The following is a 20,522-nucleotide window of genomic DNA, read 5'->3' on the forward strand; positions in this document are numbered from 1 at the left end:
TGTTGGTGTGAAGGCGACGTCGAGTGGTGTAGATTATTGATGTAGAAGTAATCGATTTAAAGGGTTAATGAAGATATTTTAAAAGATAAAGGATTAATAATGTACTTTAATCATTAATGTTAAGGATTAGTGCATGTAAAGATATTTTAAGATGTGCTAGGTGAAAATATATATTACATATTTTTCAAACACTTTCGAAAATAAAATGATATTTATAGACATTGATTATGCTGTTATTAACATGTTATCTTACTTATTATTTAGAGTATGAGATTTTGATTTCTTGCATTTGAACAAGTACGTAAGAGTCTATAACCTTGCAAGTGGAGCTATGTGTTAGTCAAAAGTGTTCATGATATCTAAGAACTCTATATTTCTAGTATCATATTTATGTATTTGTTTAGTTTTAAAGATAATTGACAACTTCACATTAATGTAATTCAATTTTGTAGTTTAAATTTACTCTTGTTATTATTATGATAACTGTTTGGCTACCTCAAAATGAAAATCTTGACCCTACCACTGATTGTATTCTCGCTAAATATCGATTCTTGTACTTTTGGTTTTGAAAACAAAAAAATTGAAATAATTAGCCCATTCTTAATAAATTTCATGTGCGACCCTTTGGCGCATGTTCTTCTATTAAACACAAAGTCACAAATAAACATTCATGAGTGGTATCTCAAAGTTAACAATGGCTATGGATGAAGAACATTGATGCTAGTCAATACTAGAGATTAGTGGTGGACCTGGGATTCCACCTAATGGCGGTTTTAAAACATGACACAATAATGTAGTTGCAACAAAAAGAAAATTTTAAAAAACTGAAAACGTAATGCTAATATGTTGAAAGTCAAAGACCTATACATCTTAGTTAAAAACCTAATAAAACTAGAAATGCTGATATATGGGCGCGACTCGTGGTAGGTAGTGTGCGATACGAGTATATATCTATTATATTATCAGTTATAACAGGATCGAAAGAAACACCACGCCAATAATATAACTATAAAAGGTACTCGTTCAACACCTGCAACTTCATCAAGTAATCTTCTTGTGGCTCTAAAGTTAACTTCCCAGTCTTTAAATTAAATGAAGCAGGCCAACAATACATAAACAAAGACTCAAAGAGTGAGTTAGGATTAATTATATATGCATTTTACAAATTACAATTAAGCTACTGATTTGAGTTGGTTAGCGGAGCTTGGACATGTCCAAGTCGTACATAGATGTGCCTTTAATTTGTAACCTAGGTACCTTGGTTTTTTATGGATCGGATTCATGGGTTCATGCATGTAATCTTTTCTTATTTATTTACCAATGTAAAACTATATATTCACCTACACAAAATTAGAAAAGAATAGAAAGAAAGTTCAATTATAAAAGGAAAAAACTTATGAGTAGCAGTAGCTCACATATCACACAAAGTAATTTTGGGGGTAAATTTAAGTTTTTATAGTTAAACTTTCTTGGACAGAAACAAACCAACTTAAAGATACATAAACTACTTCTAAGTAGCGATCGATCTAGTCTGTAGGTCTGTTTGACAAGGGGATTTTAGGGGTTTTTAAGGGCTTAAAAGTCCTTAGCTTTTAAAAATAAGCTCTTTTAAAAATTATAGCCCTGTTTGGTAATACATAAGAAATCAAAAGCCTTAGCCCCGAAAAACTCTTAAAAGCCTCAAAAGGTCTTTAAAATAAAAGCACGTAGAAAAAGAGTTGAAAAAAAAGCCCCAACCTCAAGCTCTAGCCAAACCCTTAACTACAGCCCCAGCTCCAAGCTTTTATACCAAACATACCCATGAATAAAGGAAACATATAGTTTGACATGTTCCATTTTTCTACTAAAATCTACCAAATTCTACAGTTCACCGTTAGGTTAGGGTTCTTTTGAGCTTATTAGTCGGGATAACTGGATAATATATGTGTCTTGTCAAGCGCTAAAAAAGCTCAGGCTTGTTTGGTGACAATCAAGGTGTCATACACAATATCGGCCATATACAGTAGAGGCAAAGGAAAGCTAGTGATATACGATCAATAAACATATATAAGATGATTTCTAACCTGCACATTGTAGGTGATTTTTCAGATTTGGCCTCATTCATAACCTATATAACATTACTTATACAACAATGACACATAAAGGCAAACAAGATAACCAGATCGATGTATTGTTGTGCGTATGATTTGTGTAAATTACATAAAAATAGTGATACTCGGCCTCCAAGCTATGATCGTATTAACAACAGGTGTCTTCAGTCAAAAAGAATGAACAAATGAGCAGACACACTGTGGAACTCGCCATAAGTGACAGGACACTAAATAGATACAATATATAAACACAAAAACCTACTATACATTTTGAACTTTTTTGCTTCCATTTGCTTGGAGTGCTTTGGACATGGTCCGAAGTCTATTTGTGATTTCGGTAAATGAAGGCCGAACAGTGGCGTCCGCTGACCAGCATTGCTCCATCAACATCCTCCAATCGGGGTCACACTTCTCTGGTATTTTAGGGCGAAGGGTGTCCTTCACAATTCCTCCTGTGATCAAAATTTAACATAGCATATATACCATAAGTTGACCAAAAGACTCATTTGTGAAATTATCCACTCATTCAGCTGTTCTAAAAATAAGAAGACATTCCCAGAAAGTCCAGTATCTCATAGGAGGCAATTTCGACCACTTATCTATAGACAGATTGATTCTGGCTATGTTCTATCTCAAGTCTCTATAGCTAAAAGGATATTAGTTTAAAAGATAATGGATCACATGGTTTGAAAGATTAGAAAAGCCATACAAGGTATTCTTACAACATAAACCTCCTTAACTATTCATTTCTTGACAAAAAGTGTTTTGAACCTACCACGACCCATTTTGGCTTGTACTACAAAATTACCCATCTTAATCCTCTATCCCTGCCACCTGATCTGCCCATATTGCCACCTCTGCAATAAATAGTTATCAGCTTATCTCCTAATTACTGAAAGATAACAAATTACCAATGATTGCCCCACAATGCATATTTGCATAAGGTTCTTCCCCAGTAAGAATCTCCCACATCGTAATGCCAAAGGAGAACACATCAACCTGTCAATATACAATATACTTATATAAACTAGTCACTCAATTAGCTTAACCTATTTCATTGAATATAATGATGCTATATGGTATTCTTACCTTTTCAGAAACTTTGGTGGTGCTGCCATTTAACAATTCTGGTGCCATCCATGGTAGTGTCCCTCTAACGCCACCTGAAACTAGAGTGTTTCTTTTGATCCTCGACAGTCCAAAATCTCCAACCTGCAAGATGGTCAAAGTATCATCGGTGCTACAAAAATTACTACCCATGAGTATGCCATTGAACAAAAAAGCACATGTAGGCAACCAAGTATATGTGGTGTAGAGGAGCCAATTTCAACCCATTAACTAGTAATGGGTTGGTTTAGGTAATATTTTATCTCTAACATATCAAACAAGGTAAAAGAACCACCTAAAAAGAGAATCGGGTCGAAAAAGTTGTAAGTTTTCCCAAAGTATAAAAGTGATGCATAAAAAGGTTGTATACATTAAGTTTTAACTTTGTATACATCAAGTGTTTTGGGTCAGCCTAACCCTGTTCGATCCGTACACAAAATTACACATTTTGACAGATACCCAACAGGCCAACAATACTAGTCGCCCATTCGAACACATACTGTAGTACAATATCATAATCTCAATGCCTGGTTTCTAGAAGATAAAATCATGCAAAAGAATTGATTAGGATATTGCTAACTTCCAAGTACCTTGCAAATGGGTCGTTGTGGATCTCGCATGTTAACAAGCAAGTTATCACATTTTAGATCAAAGTGAACAATATTTTTCATATGCAAGTACTCCATGCCAAAAGCTGCATCCATGGCTATTATTAGCTTTCTACGGCGATCAAGTGATCTGCAAAAGAATTCAAACTTCAGTTACAATGACAATTCAGAAAAGCCAAACCTTGATTGAGGGACGAAAAAAGAGTTCACCTATCCTTTTTTATCAAGACATTTCTAAGTGATCCGTGGGTCATAAATTCAGTAACAGTAGCTAACGTCCCACCTGGACCATCGGGCACCACACCATAAAATGCAACCACATTTGGATGATGAAGATTAGAAAGGATTTTAGCTTCTCTCCAGAAGTCATTGGTCTGCACAGTTGTAATTGATAAGAACGAAAGAAAGCAATGGCTTAAATCACAAAACAGAAGGCTTATAACAGTTTGTGGAAGCTACCCACCAAGCGTTCTTGCTCTGAAGATCTCCCAGAAAAGCAGCTCTTCTTTATCCTCTTAATGGCAACATCTGACCCTCGCCATCTCCCGTGATACACTGTCCCATACGTCCCAGATCCCAACTCTTTCAATTCTTCAAGTTCATCATTTTTTATAATCTGCAAACACCATTCAAGATATACAGTATGTAACTATGCAATGCACATTCTCTTTCCATATATTTACATTCTTGGGAGAAAGTAATTAGGCAGTTAGTCTACTGGTAAAACTTATGGTAGCCATAGATTACTCTGCCAAAAAAGGCTAGTGGAATAGAACCCGGTAATAATGTGATTGATGTAGGTTCATGCCAAGAAGTCTATCTATTTGATATGAGTAATAGAGTCTGCTTGTATAAGTAATAAGTTGCATGCCTTAGATATTTAGGTTGCATAGGTAACCTATATGATCTAGCCCACATCAACAATGGCTGCCTAATTATATTATCTAGATGTAGATGTACTTCCGAGAGGGAGACCCATTCGAGTACTACTCTTGCCCAAGCGCGTTAACTAAGGAAATCTGATAGGATCCAGTCCGTTAGTGTTGGTATGATTGCAACTGAATGTAGATCTGGTTTCTATAAGAGCAAATTTTAAAGCCTGCCGAATTTCATCATTTAAATATAATTTTTGATGTGATCAAGTAGTATAGAAATTCTTGCATCCACCACCAATGGACCAAAATAAGTATGGAAAAAGTAGGACAACAATAGGAACAAGTAAAGTGGAAGTTCGCATGAGACTTAATCACTTAAATTGCCTAAAATGCCATTTAAAAAATTCCTATAACTTAATAGGACCAAGTTAATAGTGTGACTATCGTTCATGTAGGGAAATTTCTTGGTACTCCAGTGGAACGTGACATCAATTTGGGTGTGTATGGTGAAAGTTGGTCAAAACACTGTACATAGATATAGTAATATACCTGAAGACCATACATATCAGCTTCCATTTCAGCTATTAATGCATTACTGAATGGACCATCCTTACTTCCGCTGTCTGTTGCAGCATCCTGCAAAATATTGAAACAACTTCATTAAGTAGACAGGTGATTTCTTCTTTGGATCTTGACATTTCTACAAGTGATTAAGTGCTTATTCAACATTATATTTTGTCTCTAAATGAGGTTTAAAGCAGTCACTGTGCCATGAACTAACAGATGAAAGTTGATTGTAGGGGCTCGGAGTCTAAAGTAGGATGTCTCAGTTTCAAATGGTTCTCAGTTCCAACTATATAACCAACAGAATAAAATTGCACCCTGTTTGATTTCAGCCAATCAGCCCAGTTCAGAACCCATATATTTTAATATTATTACTTTTGCTTAAATGAAACAACATTGTTGGGTAAAATTACAAGACCTAAATTATAAGCCAAAATTTAAAGACCGGTGAACTGTCCGGTTTGGGATCAAACTGGTTCTGAAGTCTAAACCTAAAACAAACTGATACAATACAATCAGGTTCTCGGTTACAGTATTTTCTAATTTCAGTTTCAATTTGTTCTGATCCGTTTTTGGACCGCGGCTCACCAATTACGATAAATCTTGAATCATAAAAGCATATATAAAATTATCATATGCATAAAAGCAACTGGTTTAAATCAAGTTGAACCAGGATTCTATATGGTGAGGCTTTAGATCCATAGTAAATGGGCAGAAGCTAGATTACTTATAATTGGGTCTTCTTATAAAGCCCTACATTAATCAACACTATCCTGGCAGAAAAAGTGCAAAATAGATTAACATAGGTCCAGTGACTTAGTCTTTAATTCTACATATACTTATCACATTCCAATTGAATTGGGTCTGCCGGTCTGGTGGCATTGGGGTGACCCATCAACCAAGAGGTTTGCTTGAGACAAAGAAAGTGTAAATGAATGTTTAGGAGAGCATGTACTTGTTATTATTAATCATTTCTCTTCAAGATGCTTAGATGCAATTTTAGTCAGACAGGATCCCAAAATAAAGATATAATCAATTAAGCCTGCCATTGCAAAGTGCATACCTCAATGTGAGAATCTGAATGGGTATCCTCAGCTTCTGTTGGACTTGAGGGAGCAGTATTACTGCTGGCTGCATCTAACATCCGTGAACGAATAGGCTCTGTCACATCTCCCATAGGCTTACCATGATGTTCTTCATGACCCAAGTTAACAACTTTCTGTTCAGAATAATTGACTTTATCATCATTAAATTTGACCTCTCTTCTTAATCCAGTATCAGTTGTTGGAACTTGCATCCAAGAAACATCTGGTGCCACTGTCTCCAACATGGAACCATCAGTTCCAATTGTTGGATTCATAGGCATATGGCCATTTTTATCTATCTGGTGTGAACTTGGTAGTTGCACATTAGGTAGGTGAGAAAGTAGATCATTCAAGGATTGGTCAGCGTCAGATATATTGTTGTAATTGGAAACCGTCCCCGAGATTCCCATGTTATTGGCTTGTGGCATATTGCTTCTCTGCTCACCATTATCTGCCCCGGTGTAAATCTGCTGCTGATTGCTAGTGGTTTGTTGTTTGTTAATAGCAAACTCAGCCGGATAATTCTCCCACTTATTGCTTAAAGGTGGCTGCATCATTACATTCGGCATGGTCTTCGGATTAATTGCTGTTGATGCAGGAGGAATGTTTGGGACTTGAAGGTCATGATAATTTTGCAACCCAATATTCTTGTTTGGATCCATTCTTGTGTCCTGGTGAGTCTGATTGCTATGGACTTTAGTCAATGACTCAGATACAATAGGTATTTGCAAGAACTCTGTTCGACTGTAAGGAACAGAAGGACTGACATTTGGCATCTCGAATAGGACTTGTGGATGATTGCTATCAAGTTGTTCAATAGACTTGCCCTGCAAAAGTTGTGAAGGTAGAGGTGGTGGAGCAAAGCACAACGTAGAAGGAAAGTTAGATCCATCTTGAGAGCCAAAAGCAGAGTTCGCTCCACGTTCTTGTAGTTGGGGATCAGAAAATGCATGTGGTATACCCAACTGAGACTCATTGGATCCCACATAAACATTCACAGGATCAGGAGGGTGTAAAATACGATTTTCAGAATGAAAAGCCCGACCCTTTAGTACTGGGATCTCGATACTACCAGATAATGGGTCATTGTACACTTGTGCATGACCATTGATAAGATCATCGTGTGGCACTAGAACAGGAGAAACAAGAAGTGATGGATCAGAAGGCGTCGCAAATATTTGGGGTTCGGAAACATTTGGAGTGACATTTGAGTTATTCAGGACATCAAGGTCTTCCAAGGTATTGAAGAAAGGAGAATGATTTATTGGCAAGCTCGGGTTTTGATCCAAGCTTGACTTTATATGTGCATCATTATTTCTTATCGAATCATTATCAACTATTCCATTCACCGCAGCTACATATTGAAAATCTGAATTGGTCTGTAAATTAGCACTGGCTTCACTTGTAATCACACTCTCAGATTCAGAAAGAGGAACCAAAAATATCCTAAGTCGTGAGGAACCATCACGACTTCCAAGCCCATTAAATTCCTCTATCATATTCTGAAGATCCTCATCAGAACCCACGGATATAAGCGAATCAAGATCCTCTCCCGGAAGCTGGTACTTGATTGTATAAGGTTGACTACAAAATTCGCTAGTTCGCTTGACAAATTCAGCAAACGACATATTCTTCTGTATTGAAAATATATGTGTCTCACCTCCCACATATCTAAGCTTCCCATCACTAGGCCGTGGCAAAATCTTACCACCCGCACTACAAAGAAACTTTATTTTTCCCTTTTGTGAATCATTCAAAACACCCGACCCTGAACCCCTTTGACCCAATGAAGGAATAGAACCAATAACCGGCGCACTCGTCACAGACATAACTCCTTTAGCAGGAACCATATCAGCCGTACCACGACTACTTACAGAATCCACCCTCTGCAACCCAAGCATACTACTAATTTCCATATAACCAAGATGACCATTGACATCACTTTTTGTTCCAATCATATGATTCACATCCATATCATTTCCATTCCCAACTCTCCTCGTACCACCACGATCTTGAAGAAACTCCAGCGAAAACTCCTCACCCGTTCTTAAAGATATATTATTACTACTATCACTATTATTCAAAATCTTTCCCCCTACCACTACCCTGTCTTTTACAACACTAACACCTAAATCTTGCCCCGTGGAGCAAGACGCCTCACTAGCCATCATCGCAGAATTAACCGTTCCACTTATAATTTAAACCGATATAACTATTTACTTCTGTAAATTCAAGAAACAAAAACCTTTCGCGAACGCGCTGATAACTCAAAAACCGGAATAATATTTAACTTAGCATAGACTTCTTCCACTACTAACAAAATCAACAGTTTATCGGGTGATCGCCTCTATATCCAAACACACAGCAAAAAACTATATTTAAGCATATTATCAAAGCTAATTAGATCTAATCCTAAAATTAGTCCACAGTAAATCCAGATCATAAAAAATACTAATCATATATACATCATATATATATATATACATATATAGATAGATACAGTAATAAAATTAGGGAAATGAAATAATAATTAATAAATAAATGAGAGCATAAACCTGATTAATTTTGATTAACTTGAGTTATACTTCAAAAAAAAATGAGTAAAGGGGGAATCAATAGATAGATATAGGAGATTCAATTAATGGATTGGAATATAATTTATAATTTATATATATATGGTTTTGGTTAGATATACATGTGAGAGTGTTTATGTATGTATATGTGTGTTAATTAAGGAAGGATTAAGAATTTTGAAATAAAGTAGTGAGGAGAGGAAATATTTGAGACAATTGGGTGTGGAGGATGATGTACAATTGGACGCCATTATCAACGCTTATTACACTATTCAAACTTAACTTTTTCGTTTAATAATTATTTAATCCAGGTAGGATGGATTATTTGAGAAATGGACGAGGTTTTCTTTATTTATATATATTTAAAAAAAAAACAAAAACTGGTTAACATTTTTACTTTTAGAAGCAGAGGTGATAGAGTTCAATTTTCACTTCATGTAAAGATTGGAAGTATTTTTTTTTTTTTTTTTTTATCATTTAGATAGAACCTCGAAACAGTTTTTCTATTTATGTAGAGGTAAGACTGACTATATCTCAAGTTGTCTCATATACCGTCTAGGTATTGAGACCCAAAACCCGTGAAAAACGGCATTGGAAGCTACATTTACATTTACATGTACATATTCTCTCTGTTTTTTCGATTTTAGTTTAACCAAAACCCTTTATTGAGTTTTTATATGCAGATAATGGGGGAAAAAAAGAAGTGAAAAGCATCAGCTACCTTTGGCTCTCGAATAGAGCAAACACTCCCGGTTTAGAATGGGATAAATGGTGTAAGTTTACTCTATAGTTTTTGTTCTCCCAGTTTTAATGTCTTCATCTTTTTTCCTGTATGTACTAGCTCCTTGCTGGTCTTTCTTACGAGTAATAAAATTGAACATTCAAAACAAAAAAATTGATTATTATCTGTGTTTTCATATAGAGAAAACACAATCTTGAAAAAACGGATATATATTTTAAAGTTTAGTTTTTAATGTTTACGCTAGTCGGTTCAAGTAGGAAACATCATCAAGGACTTTAGGAAGACAACGAACCACTAAAGCGGTATAGTTTTAATTTGAGTAATAAATAAGTTGATTGTTTTCGTATATAGTTGTTACATGATAACTTTGTTTACATAATCACTAATGATCCGGTCATGTAACTTTCTATCCTTACATATTTTAAGTTAGTATACTTTTTTTCTATGTTATGCTTATCATTTATTTTAACTAATGTACAAATATGCTTGTCATTTTCATGATGATCCAACAAGCCAAAGTTAAAACTTACCATGTATATGTTATCTCATATCATGTTATACTATTATTAAGCAACAAAATTGATCGTTATTATTATATGGTATATGGATAACTTTTTATATACAAGATAATTATTTACCGATTAAGATCATATATGCTTGATATAATGATATCCCATTATTTACAACTAAAAAATTATACCTTATAAATTTTATTTTATTTTCATTTTGTCATAAAATTCGACAATCTATTTTTAGCATTTGAGGCCATCACTTTACGAAATTTTAAGTTTCAATGTCACACCAAATATAAACTTATCGATCTCACAACTTTCCCAAGTCCATATATGAATCCATTAAAGTGTGAATATGAATTACTTGAGACATTTGGTAACCTAGGAATAGATTTAGGAGGTAAACATTTTGAGTGGACTGAGTGACAATACATTACATTTTCCAGATTATTAAGATATTTGCTTATAGTAATGTACAGATGCTTGTAGACAGTGGGTGCGTGAATTGACTTTGTACTAAAATAGTACTAAACAACAGAGTGTTTGATAGACTTTGTAGAATAATGTTTGTGGTACACCTAGGAATAAGTTTATGACAATGTGGTCTAGCGAATTATGGAAACTTAGAAGAGAGCACATAATAAGGTTGATAGTAAAATGGACTCTATGTTATTCGATTGTTACTATGCAACTATAGACTGCTTTAGTTTGTAACGCTTTAAAATTGACCGGTCACTTTCTAAACGAGTAATGAACTCGTTAGATGGACTATAGTATACGTATAACACCATGATATACATATATTATATGCACCAACCATTACGAACATTTAAAATATGGACTTTTTTATTATGTTCAAGAGCAATAAGATAATTACAATTTGTATACACTAAAGTACATTAAGGAGAGCTTGACCTTACAAAACATGGATTTGTACATAAAGCCAAAGTGATAAAAGCAAAAGAACAAAGATGTATATAGAGAAAAATGTATGATATAAACCAAAAAGAAATTTTTGTCTTACATTATGGCTTTTGTAAGTATGTTAGGATGTTGGATGCTTCAAAATCCAGTATGAGTGGTATTAGCCAAGTCGACCTGTTTGGAATGCACGAAGAAGTTCATTATCTGCTGAATCCGATTCACTATCCTTGCACCTATGTGTCCATGAGGGCCGTTGGATTAGATTTTGGTAGTAACGTTACCATATTGAAATGTTTTTGAAGGCATATATATTGCCTGTTGCATTTTGATACTAGGAGTTGTGTGCATGATTTATTTGGGGATTGTTGGACCTTCCTCCTAGCTCAGAGAGTTTTCTCATAATGTTGAGCATGGCGGGAATAAGCTTGGTTGACAATGAGAGAATTCCTGGAAGCTGGAGATACAAAAGCAAAAATAATCAAATGAAAGATATTGCTATTAGAGTATTAGTGATTTCTTAGAATTGTAAAGGTGGCAAAATGGGTGGGTTTGGTAGGTTGGGTAATGGGTCAAAACTGCAAAGATCTCAAGGACCTAAATGGTACCTTCTAAATATTCAGTACTTGTTCTTGGTTTATGGTGACCAAACCAGTCCTAAAAATCCGGATGACATTGGACCATCAGTTGGGGTCCCATTTCCTTTTAGTTAAACACTTAAACATCTTAACTTAACCCATTTGAGACAAAATATAAGCCCATTCGACCCATTTGTAGGTAACGGGAACAAAAATGACACCTCTGTAGAGCATTAAAACATTATTTAGCACTCACAAAGCCATTTTGGAATTGAGAAGCTATGCCGAGTTGAACCCACAAGGCTCTCATAATCAGATAACCGACAAAAATTAAAATCAGATACAATGGATTCCTGCAAAATAGGATGGATACTAATGAGTTAATCAAGAATGCAGATATTGATTTGAGATATGCTAAAACCGAACGAACCTCAAAAGAGTCATGAATTCATTGAAACCCAGAACAAACAAGGCAAGAATAGCCCATGGAGGTGGTAACCAGTTGCTGCTTCGTTTGTTAGCTTCCTGCAAATCATAACAGGAAATGTACATCAGTTAAAGAAAAATAATACCCTTATGAATTTATCATGTGAGCTTATCGACCAATACTGCCAAATTACCTAATACACAATACGCTACGATAGTGGAGACAAGAGGAGCAGGTAAGGTAATGGGTGGAACAATGCAGGTTAAAGTCCATTTAGTATGGGTTGAAATAGGCCGCATTGGGTTATATTGACCCACAAAAATATTTTGTCTATATTTATAATCTGTTAATATGCTAATTATGACTGCAAAACCAGTATTGTTAGAACATTAGTATAAATCTTATTAAATAAAACGACTTAAAGACATATATGCATTTGGGCAACTTTCAATCCATTCGAACTTTCACATTTTAGCTGATTTTGTTTGACCCGTTTGAGATTAAAATCAACACAAATTGATCCATTGATAAGTAAATGGGTAAAAATTGCCACCTCTAGCTATGAGATCAGACTTATGAAAGTCTTGTGCACGTTTTCTATTTATCCTTTAAGGGGAAAATATGAAAGCAACACAAGCACAATGGGATTTATTAATTGTCTACTAACATTTTTAAATAAATTTTTTCCGTCTGTTCACTTATTATGCCAGTCACTTTCAGCTGGTAGGTTTTAACTTCTATCAATTCACTATCAGACTACAGGACAAGTGCTTTATTATGCCGGTCACCTACTGCGATTATATTAAGAGTTATATGTATGATTGTAACTGTCTAAAGCATCTCAAAGATAATATTAGCAAAAATAACATGAAAAAATAATAGCAAACATGCCTGAGCAGAAATAGCTTGGGTGACGGTATATTCCGTCTCCCTCTGAAATTGGCTCCACAAAGATTTGCATTGAACAGGAGTAATCAACGTCCTTGACGTTGGGACCTGGATGTAAACAGATAAATCGTAATATTACCAAACTATGTAACGAAAAGGAAATACAATTAGACAAATGAGCAATAAAAAGTGTGATATTCATTAATGGTTCTAGTTATGTTCAGAAATAGTACTTCTCAAATAGAATAAAATACAGTATTGTACATTCACATAATTTGAGCATTTATCTAGATAGGTAATGGGTCAAAATGGGTAAAATATCTAGTATGTGTCGAAATAGGATGGGTTGTCCTGCAAACCTTTTTTTAGTCATATATGATTATAAAAGTAATACAGCGTCTATATTAAAGCAAATTAGGAAGTTCTAATGCGTTTAAGTATACTTCATAAGACTTCTATTCGGTTTCATTCGTAAGGGTTGACTAAAATCGACTTTCCGTCTCTACATTCATAAAAAAAGAGCACATGATACCTTTTCCCACGTGCTGGACGCTAATGGATCGTTTGAGCTAGAGCTCTTGACAGCAACTTTCTGTGGATCTAATAGAGTAAGGAGTAGTGTATCTGCAATTTTATCTGGATCTCCATCCAAACGAATTGCAGCCAACACTGATAGCAACTTTAAGGACTGAAAGATGTATAAGTTTACAATATAAGAACACTACAACCAGAGATCTTAAAGAAGTGGACGTTTTCATTTGTGATTTCTTTATGCAGATATTCTTACAGAAGAGCGGGCTGTTCTAGTAATTGCTCGAATATCTTCCTTTCCGCTCCAAACCCGGGGCATTTGATCATTATCATGATTAAATATGTTTGTAAACCTGTGCATGTTTTGTAAATAATCACAAGAAAAGTAAGAAAGTTTCAACACAATAACTATGAGTAGAAATGGCAAGATGGACGAGTTGGGTATCAGGTTGAAACAGTCCGGTCAGATTGACTAAGAAAACTTTTCGTACGTTTTAAAAATATACATTAGTTAATGTTCATTCAGCATTTGATTGTTGGCTAATTTCAATCCATTTGACCTGTTCGTCTTTTAGCTAAAATGGTAAGATGACATATTTGACAAAACTCACCCCTAAATTGACCTTTCAGTAAGTAACTGGGTCAAAATACCTCTAACTAAGTGGCTCTAACTTAAAAACAAGGCTAATACCTCTCTTTCATGAGATATAAAACTCTGCCAGCTTCTTCTTTAGCCTTCTTTTCGACTACATTTCTTGCATAAGTCTCCAATTGTAAAAGGATCTCATTTTTGGATTCTTCTTTCATTTCAAAGCCAGAAAGTGCAGCAGAACACGCAGAGACAGCAGTTTGAGTCTCACGTTGATAAAGTTTTCTTATTGCAGGCCAAGTATCATCATTAGTTGCTTGTAGAAGAGTTTCCACTGGTCCATTTAATGCCTCACTTAGTTTTGACTACAGAAGAGGAAATACATATAATATTAACAAATATATCTTGAATCTCATAGTTTTGGTTGGTTTTGGCCGACCCGCAATCACTTTTTATTCTTTCTTTTCTTGAAGCTTATAAAAATGTATTGTGCTAAGTATGATCGCTGATCGCATATAGTCATTATCAAATTATATTATGAAACCACTTATTCTAAACTTATGTTAATGGAACAACGTAGGAGGTTGTGTGCTTTTTAATAGTTTGCAGATAAAGTTCAACCCACTCGACCCATTTGAATGCAAACATGTGGAGGTATCCACCTCTAGAATCACTTATTTAAACAATAAGAAAAAAGATTTCTGGTTGATATTACCTCATATAATGTAGAAAGATCTGATAGCTTTGTATTACGAACATTTGCAATATGTGCATCAAGATCTTTCGAAAGTTTTTCCTTCTCTTTTGATGTGTCCCAACCAGATTGTTTGATGATGGCACCTAGTACATTATGATATTACCATCATAATCGTTATTTAAAAATTGAATTTTACTTCTTCCCAATATGCAACAGTTATAAGATCCGTAAGACTAGACTGATCGGCATATCCAAATACCATCGCAGCTACTGAAATAATACTTTTAGCTGTAATTATATTTGAATAGATAAATCATATTCATAATAAAGGTAAAAAGATATTAACAGAAGGAATTGTGGGTCAACCTGACCCATTTTGACCCATTAGCAAATCTACATGTTTTGACTGGGTACCCAACCCGTAAATGTAGCCACTTCCTAAATTGTCATTAACAAGTTGTGATACCTTCACATTGCCCATCAAATAGTTTCATAATTGACGTTTTGCAATTACGAGAAGCTACTGCAAACCCTTGTCCTTCGCTCAAAGCACTTTCAAATGCTTTACTGAATTTATCCAGTGTGTCTGACTTTATGTGTTCCAAGGTTAATTGGTATGCATGGTGAACAAGCTAAAAGAAATAGAATTGAATAAGCAATGATGGTAAACGATATAGTATATATTTTGCTAAGATCTCAACTATGTGAAAAATATATTCTTGCAAAGGCTCACAAAGAAACATTACTTGCAACAATTTCTCTTCCATTTGTTTTCGCTTTGCAGTCCTAACTCCTTCCTCAAAAAATGTAGTCTCGTCATCATAGCTGCAAAAAAAAGCTATTTCAAATAAAATCTGGAGCCAATAATATATCTCGAGAGCTAGATGAACCAAAATTTAAAGAACAATGATCACTATCATCATAATTAAGAACAGAACCAACGACAATTTGTAAGAACATGGTTGGTAATTTGACTCCAAGTTTAGCGTAAATAAATTAAACTAACAAGATATACAAGATAAGCTTATGGCCAATTGGCCATATACTAGTCAAGTCTTAGTAGACCAGGTAGAGTTGTACCAACAGGCCCTAAGCCTGGGAGTGGCCAGCCCCATCATGGTCCTTTTAGGCGCAGTTGAGTCTAAATGTTGTATATTGGGCACGGGCCAGGTCCTAGGACTACTTTTGTAGTTATAAGTTGTCTAATATTATGCACATCTAGATCAAAACCTCATGATCAATCGTTTAAAAACAATAGAAGTGGTTAAACATATGCCAGTATATATATGTGCGTACCCTGAAAAATAAACTTCAAGCATTGAACTAAGCTTTTTCCCAAAGTCAGGCACCAAATGAGATGTTGCAGCATCCTCTAGTTCGCACCAATCCTGTCATACTTACACACAATTTAGTTCAGATACTTCTAAGAAGGCAAACTCATTGAGTAACAGATAGAGGTGGCAAAATGGGTGGGACGGGCATGCTGGGTAATGGGTCAAAATAGGTTTGGGTGAAATGGTTAATATATGGTACAGGTCATAAAGGTTAAGGCAGATTTTGGTTAACCAAAAACACTTTGTCCAATCACTTTAGATTTCATATAATCTAGTATCATTAACATATTACAAGAAGTTATATTAACAGAATAATAATCTAATTTTATCTATGAAAAGAAGATACAAATGGTGCATGCATAAGAGGTCACTCTGGGTAATTTGCAACCCATTCGACTCATTTCCTTTGAAACCATATTCTTTTTACCCATTTGACCACACAGATGACACATAACTTGAATCGACCCATTCATAGGTAATTGGGTCAAATTTGCCACATAAAAACACAGAACCTTGTTTGTAACAAAGGCAGCACATTTCTCATTAGCAATTTCTTCACAACGCACTGTGGCCACCATCACCTGAAGATGCATTAAAATTGTTAAGATGCAGAAAACACGTAGAATATACTGGATACATAAAGTCTGAAGTTTTAAAATTACAGTACCTTGTGAGCAGGCAAGTCAAGGTCTCGATTTTCCTTGATGACTTTCCATATCTGTTCGGCACTAAAGGAAAAACCTGAAGCAGGAACAACTCCCTGCCTATCACCAGCAAGCCCTCCAGGAGCAATCGAATGGTAGAACCGTTGCCTCAAGTTGGCAACCTGACATTACAAAAAGTATATTGTTAAAATGCTGGACATTTGGAAAAGAACCACTCAACCTCTACATGATTTTTCTTTCTTATTAGAGGTGAAAGATTCAGCAAAGTCAGACAGGTAAGATATAGGTCAAAACAAGTATTTTCTATACGAATCGCATTGGGTTGACCTAAATCCTAATAGACTTTTTCTTATGAATTTAAAGGTTCTTTAATTTTATCGAGTGTGCAAATACGATTTCCAAAGTTATCAAACTTTTGAACTAAATGATTTAGGAGTTTTTTTTTTTCACTTTCCAATTCTCGTCTTTGTGCAGGAGGTTTTATGCCCTAAGTTTTACTCTCGAAGACTTCCAACCGTCAAACCTATTTTTTTTACTAAGATGTTTTCTTATTCTACTCATTTGACCTGTTAGATGTCAAACATAACGAAATCAGTCTATCCACTAGTAATTGGGTTTGAGATGCCACTCGAATTTGGATCATGAATTGTAATAAAGCAACCATGTCAAAGTGATATAGTTACAAGAATAAATGAATGGACAAACTATATGAAACAATTGGTATCCTAATAAGTATCATCAGAGCCCAATGTCAACGTTATTATCATTTATGGTTGAAGTGTCCCTCATAAGCTATCGTATAGAAAACTTATATACTACCTGCTCTTTAAATTGTTCTTCCTTCTCTTCAAAACTAGAAAGAGCTACAACTTCAATCTGTTGAGTTTATCAGTAAGAATATTAGTAATCCATAAATGGACACATGATCATTTGATAGTGAGAAATAGTTAGATAGCAAAATGCAATGTGTTCAGAACTTCAGATTCTTACATTGAAAAATGTACTCAACGGTGTTTCTTTATGGGCTTCTGGTTTGGGAACCGAATCCCATATCTATTTCACCAATAAAAGATGACATGAACCACAACATTCGAGACTTCTTATACATAGATAAAATAATATAGTACAGATAGATAAAATTTAATGAACTTTACCTTCTGGATATCTTCTCTCAGGACAGGCTCTAAATTTTCCAAAGGTGTCTAAAACGAAACAAAAGGAAAGCAGGTCCAATGAGCTTGAGCTTATTACCCGCAGGATTAGCAGTAAGTATATTATACAGAGGTGTCAAGAATGGGCGGTTAGGAAACAGTTTAAAACGGGTAAGTATTTAGTACTGGTCAAAACTCGAAAGGTTGGCCCATTAGTACTTTATTGTCCATCTCTTTTAACATATTTACAAATAATTAATGTGTTGATTGCAAAAGCAAAACAATCAGAATTTAAATCATAAATGATTAAAAGCTTGTATGCACTAAAAAAACAGACTATTGCCGACTTTCAATCCATTTGACCCTTTAGAAATAGAACACATCCTGAACTGACCCATTTGACTCATTTCCTATAGCTAATTTTTCTTATTTTAACCATTATGATATGTAATACATAATCCATGGGTGGAAATTGCAACTTCTAAGTCATTGAATGATCTACAACAGCTTTGTTTGTAACTTGTAAGATAGACCATACTTACTCGTGTTTTATCACGTATAACAAAAATCAAGGTTGTTTTACGAGGACTGAATAATCTCATCATGACCTGAAATGGGATGGAAATGGGATGAACAGGTTAACATGTCACAAGACTCCAATTGAAGATAAGAAAACATAATAACTATCTATATGCTACATACTTGGAATACAGTTTTCAGTAGAGGCTTATTCGCAGCATGCTCACGACCAATATCATGGCACCACCTAAGAAACATTTCTTCATATATCAAAGCAATGTTGTTAACATAATATGACTTGTTACATGTGTATATATGTCATCACACTTACATGTTTATAAGTACTATGTCTGAAACAGCAAGTGCAAAAAGCGCACTCTGCTTTTCAAATGCAGTATCATCCTGAAACATGTGAAAGTTTACTGAGCTGCAATTATGCTGATATAAGTATATAGACAACAAGACAACATAATCATCAACTTATATAAAACTCAGAATTTAGAAGTCAACCTCTCCACGTTCTCTTCCATCTGTACCTTCGAGATCCATTACAATAGTGCAAGGTTCAATGCCTGCACATCGAGCCATCCAGATTCCTTTGGTGGTCTGTGACCTGATAGAAATGCAGTGCTGGCTGATAGCTAAGTCGGGGTTACTATAAAAGAAAGCAAAATAAGAAGAAAAAGAAAATACTCGCCTTCCCTTAAATGCATCCATTTCCCTGAAGTTAGTATGAAATAGATGATTTAAAAGCGTACTCTTCCCTGTTCAATACACATAAGCATTAATAAGTATCATTGTATGGAACTTGCATCAAGACACAATGTCAACAAAAAATCGATTATTTGGTAAAGAACTATGTAATGATATCTTCGCTCCTGGAAATAAGAATCTATACCGCTACTCTGGGGACCCATAATAGATACAACTGCATAAGAAAGACCACATTCGCCGAGTTTTACTTCTTTCATGAATTTATCAAGTCCTGCTATGTTAAAAGTCCCATCTCCATCTATGAGGTGGGTAGAGCAACAATCCGCAGCTTCACCTATTGATTACAAAACGTATATGCATAACATGATCATGCACAAAATACAATCAACATCAATGAAATTATCATACTTTATAAGTATTCAACCTTAACTTATATAAGATTGTAATCATAATTCAATTACAAGAAGACTCATTCATACTAAGACCAAAGATAACCCAAACTTAACCCAACAAGGTAGGAACGGAGCCTGAAAATTTTACATAAGAGGAAAGAACTACAGGTTTTCAACATTAACCTATTTTTGATGGTTAACCATTGAGTTTCAGCTCAATTTGTACCGCCCTGGAAATGCTCATGGGCCTATTGAAGTGACATTGGTTTGGATGGATTACAGGTCACGGGTTCAAACCTTGCCTCCAGCATGCCCCATTGAGACATGTGAAAAAAACAAGGGTTTTTGATAACAACATCCTTAGAGCATCTGATTAAGGGATTATCTTCAGTAGGCTGGTTTTAAGAACCATTTTCTTCTTATCACAAACTAATCTAATCATTTGAAGATTTCGTCCTATCAAAACATATAAAATCATCATACTAATCGAATAATTTTGTATCAATCTTATGTATTACTGTATTACGCATCGTGCGGATGTCATATATGCATGCTAGTTCCTACTACATTACCTCATGACATGCATATTCTCAATCATTTGAGATACACTTATAAAAAATAACATCGCTATACACATTTTGACGTGGTAAACAATCACATATCAAAAATTTTAAAATAACCAACGATTCAAAACATGAATTAATCAAAAAGCATGCTAGAGATTAGATTGTCATATGTTACCCATCCGATAGTCGAATTCAAGAATCAAACGATGGTTAAAGAACGAAGGTGAACCCGCGATTCAACGATTAGATGTATGATTTACAGATTAAATGATTAATACATTTTGGATTCTGCTTGTAAGTGAGGAAATGATCATCGTTAATCGTGATGAATATCATGGAGTTGAATGTTCATGTTCATAAAAAATTCAAAGGTGATAAGTTTTTTTTCTTCTGA

General features: G+C 34.9%; 2 protein-coding genes across 2 annotated transcripts; both read right to left on the bottom strand.

Moving 5' to 3' along the window:
- Positions 1 to 2,139: 2,139 nt before the first annotated feature.
- Positions 2,140 to 8,712, bottom strand: LOC122606863 (serine/threonine-protein kinase CLA4). The gene is made up of 8 exons (XM_043779744.1): positions 6,308 to 8,712; positions 5,230 to 5,316; positions 4,269 to 4,421; positions 4,016 to 4,179; positions 3,788 to 3,935; positions 3,180 to 3,302; positions 3,002 to 3,089; positions 2,140 to 2,542 (listed from the first exon to the last, which is right to left on the bottom strand). The coding sequence occupies exons 1-8, from the start codon at positions 8,498 to 8,500 to the stop codon at positions 2,352 to 2,354; spliced, it is 3,147 nt and encodes a 1,048-aa protein (XP_043635679.1). The 5' UTR covers positions 8,501 to 8,712; the 3' UTR covers positions 2,140 to 2,351.
- A 2,355-nt stretch (positions 8,713 to 11,067) lies between these two features.
- On the bottom strand, positions 11,068 to 19,880 carry LOC122609350 (protein ROOT HAIR DEFECTIVE 3-like). Its single transcript, XM_043782401.1, has 23 exons — positions 19,865 to 19,880; positions 19,355 to 19,504; positions 19,154 to 19,220; positions 18,967 to 19,069; positions 18,788 to 18,858; positions 18,640 to 18,703; positions 18,480 to 18,545; positions 17,941 to 17,988; positions 17,777 to 17,839; positions 17,606 to 17,662; positions 16,789 to 16,947; positions 16,634 to 16,702; positions 16,084 to 16,175; positions 15,534 to 15,612; positions 15,254 to 15,419; positions 14,806 to 14,930; positions 14,193 to 14,455; positions 13,758 to 13,854; positions 13,503 to 13,658; positions 12,974 to 13,078; positions 12,086 to 12,180; positions 11,912 to 12,008; positions 11,068 to 11,534 (listed from the first exon to the last, which is right to left on the bottom strand). Exons 1-23 carry the CDS (start codon positions 19,878 to 19,880, stop codon positions 11,412 to 11,414), a joined length of 2,331 nt encoding a protein of 776 aa, XP_043638336.1. The 3' UTR covers positions 11,068 to 11,411.
- Between the last annotated feature and the right edge of the window lie 642 nt (positions 19,881 to 20,522).

The sequence above is a fragment of the Erigeron canadensis genome, chromosome 7, assembly GCF_010389155.1.
Source record: "Erigeron canadensis isolate Cc75 chromosome 7, C_canadensis_v1, whole genome shotgun sequence".
NCBI lineage: Eukaryota > Viridiplantae > Streptophyta > Magnoliopsida > Asterales > Asteraceae > Erigeron > Erigeron canadensis.

Bases quoted from the DNA above. Each gene is read 5' to 3' on its own strand.
- LOC122606863 (XM_043779744.1), bottom strand. From the start codon at position 8,500: ATGATGGCTAGTGAGGCGTCTTGCTCCACGGGGCAAGATTTAGGTGTT. The intron at 4,422-5,229 runs GTATATTACTAT...TGGTGTTTGCAG, and splicing joins CTGATATGTATGGTCTTCAG to ATTATAAAAAATGATGAACT. The intron at 3,936-4,015 runs GTGAACTCTTTT...ATTCTTTTGCAG, and splicing joins GTCTTGATAAAAAAGGATAG to ATCACTTGATCGCCGTAGAA.
- LOC122609350 (XM_043782401.1), bottom strand. The intron at 17,840-17,940 runs GTAAAGTTCATT...TTGGTGAAATAG, and splicing joins TGAGAGAAGATATCCAGAAG to ATATGGGATTCGGTTCCCAA. The intron at 15,420-15,533 runs GTAATGTTTCTT...TATTTCTTTTAG, and splicing joins TGGAAGAGAAATTGTTGCAA to CTTGTTCACCATGCATACCA.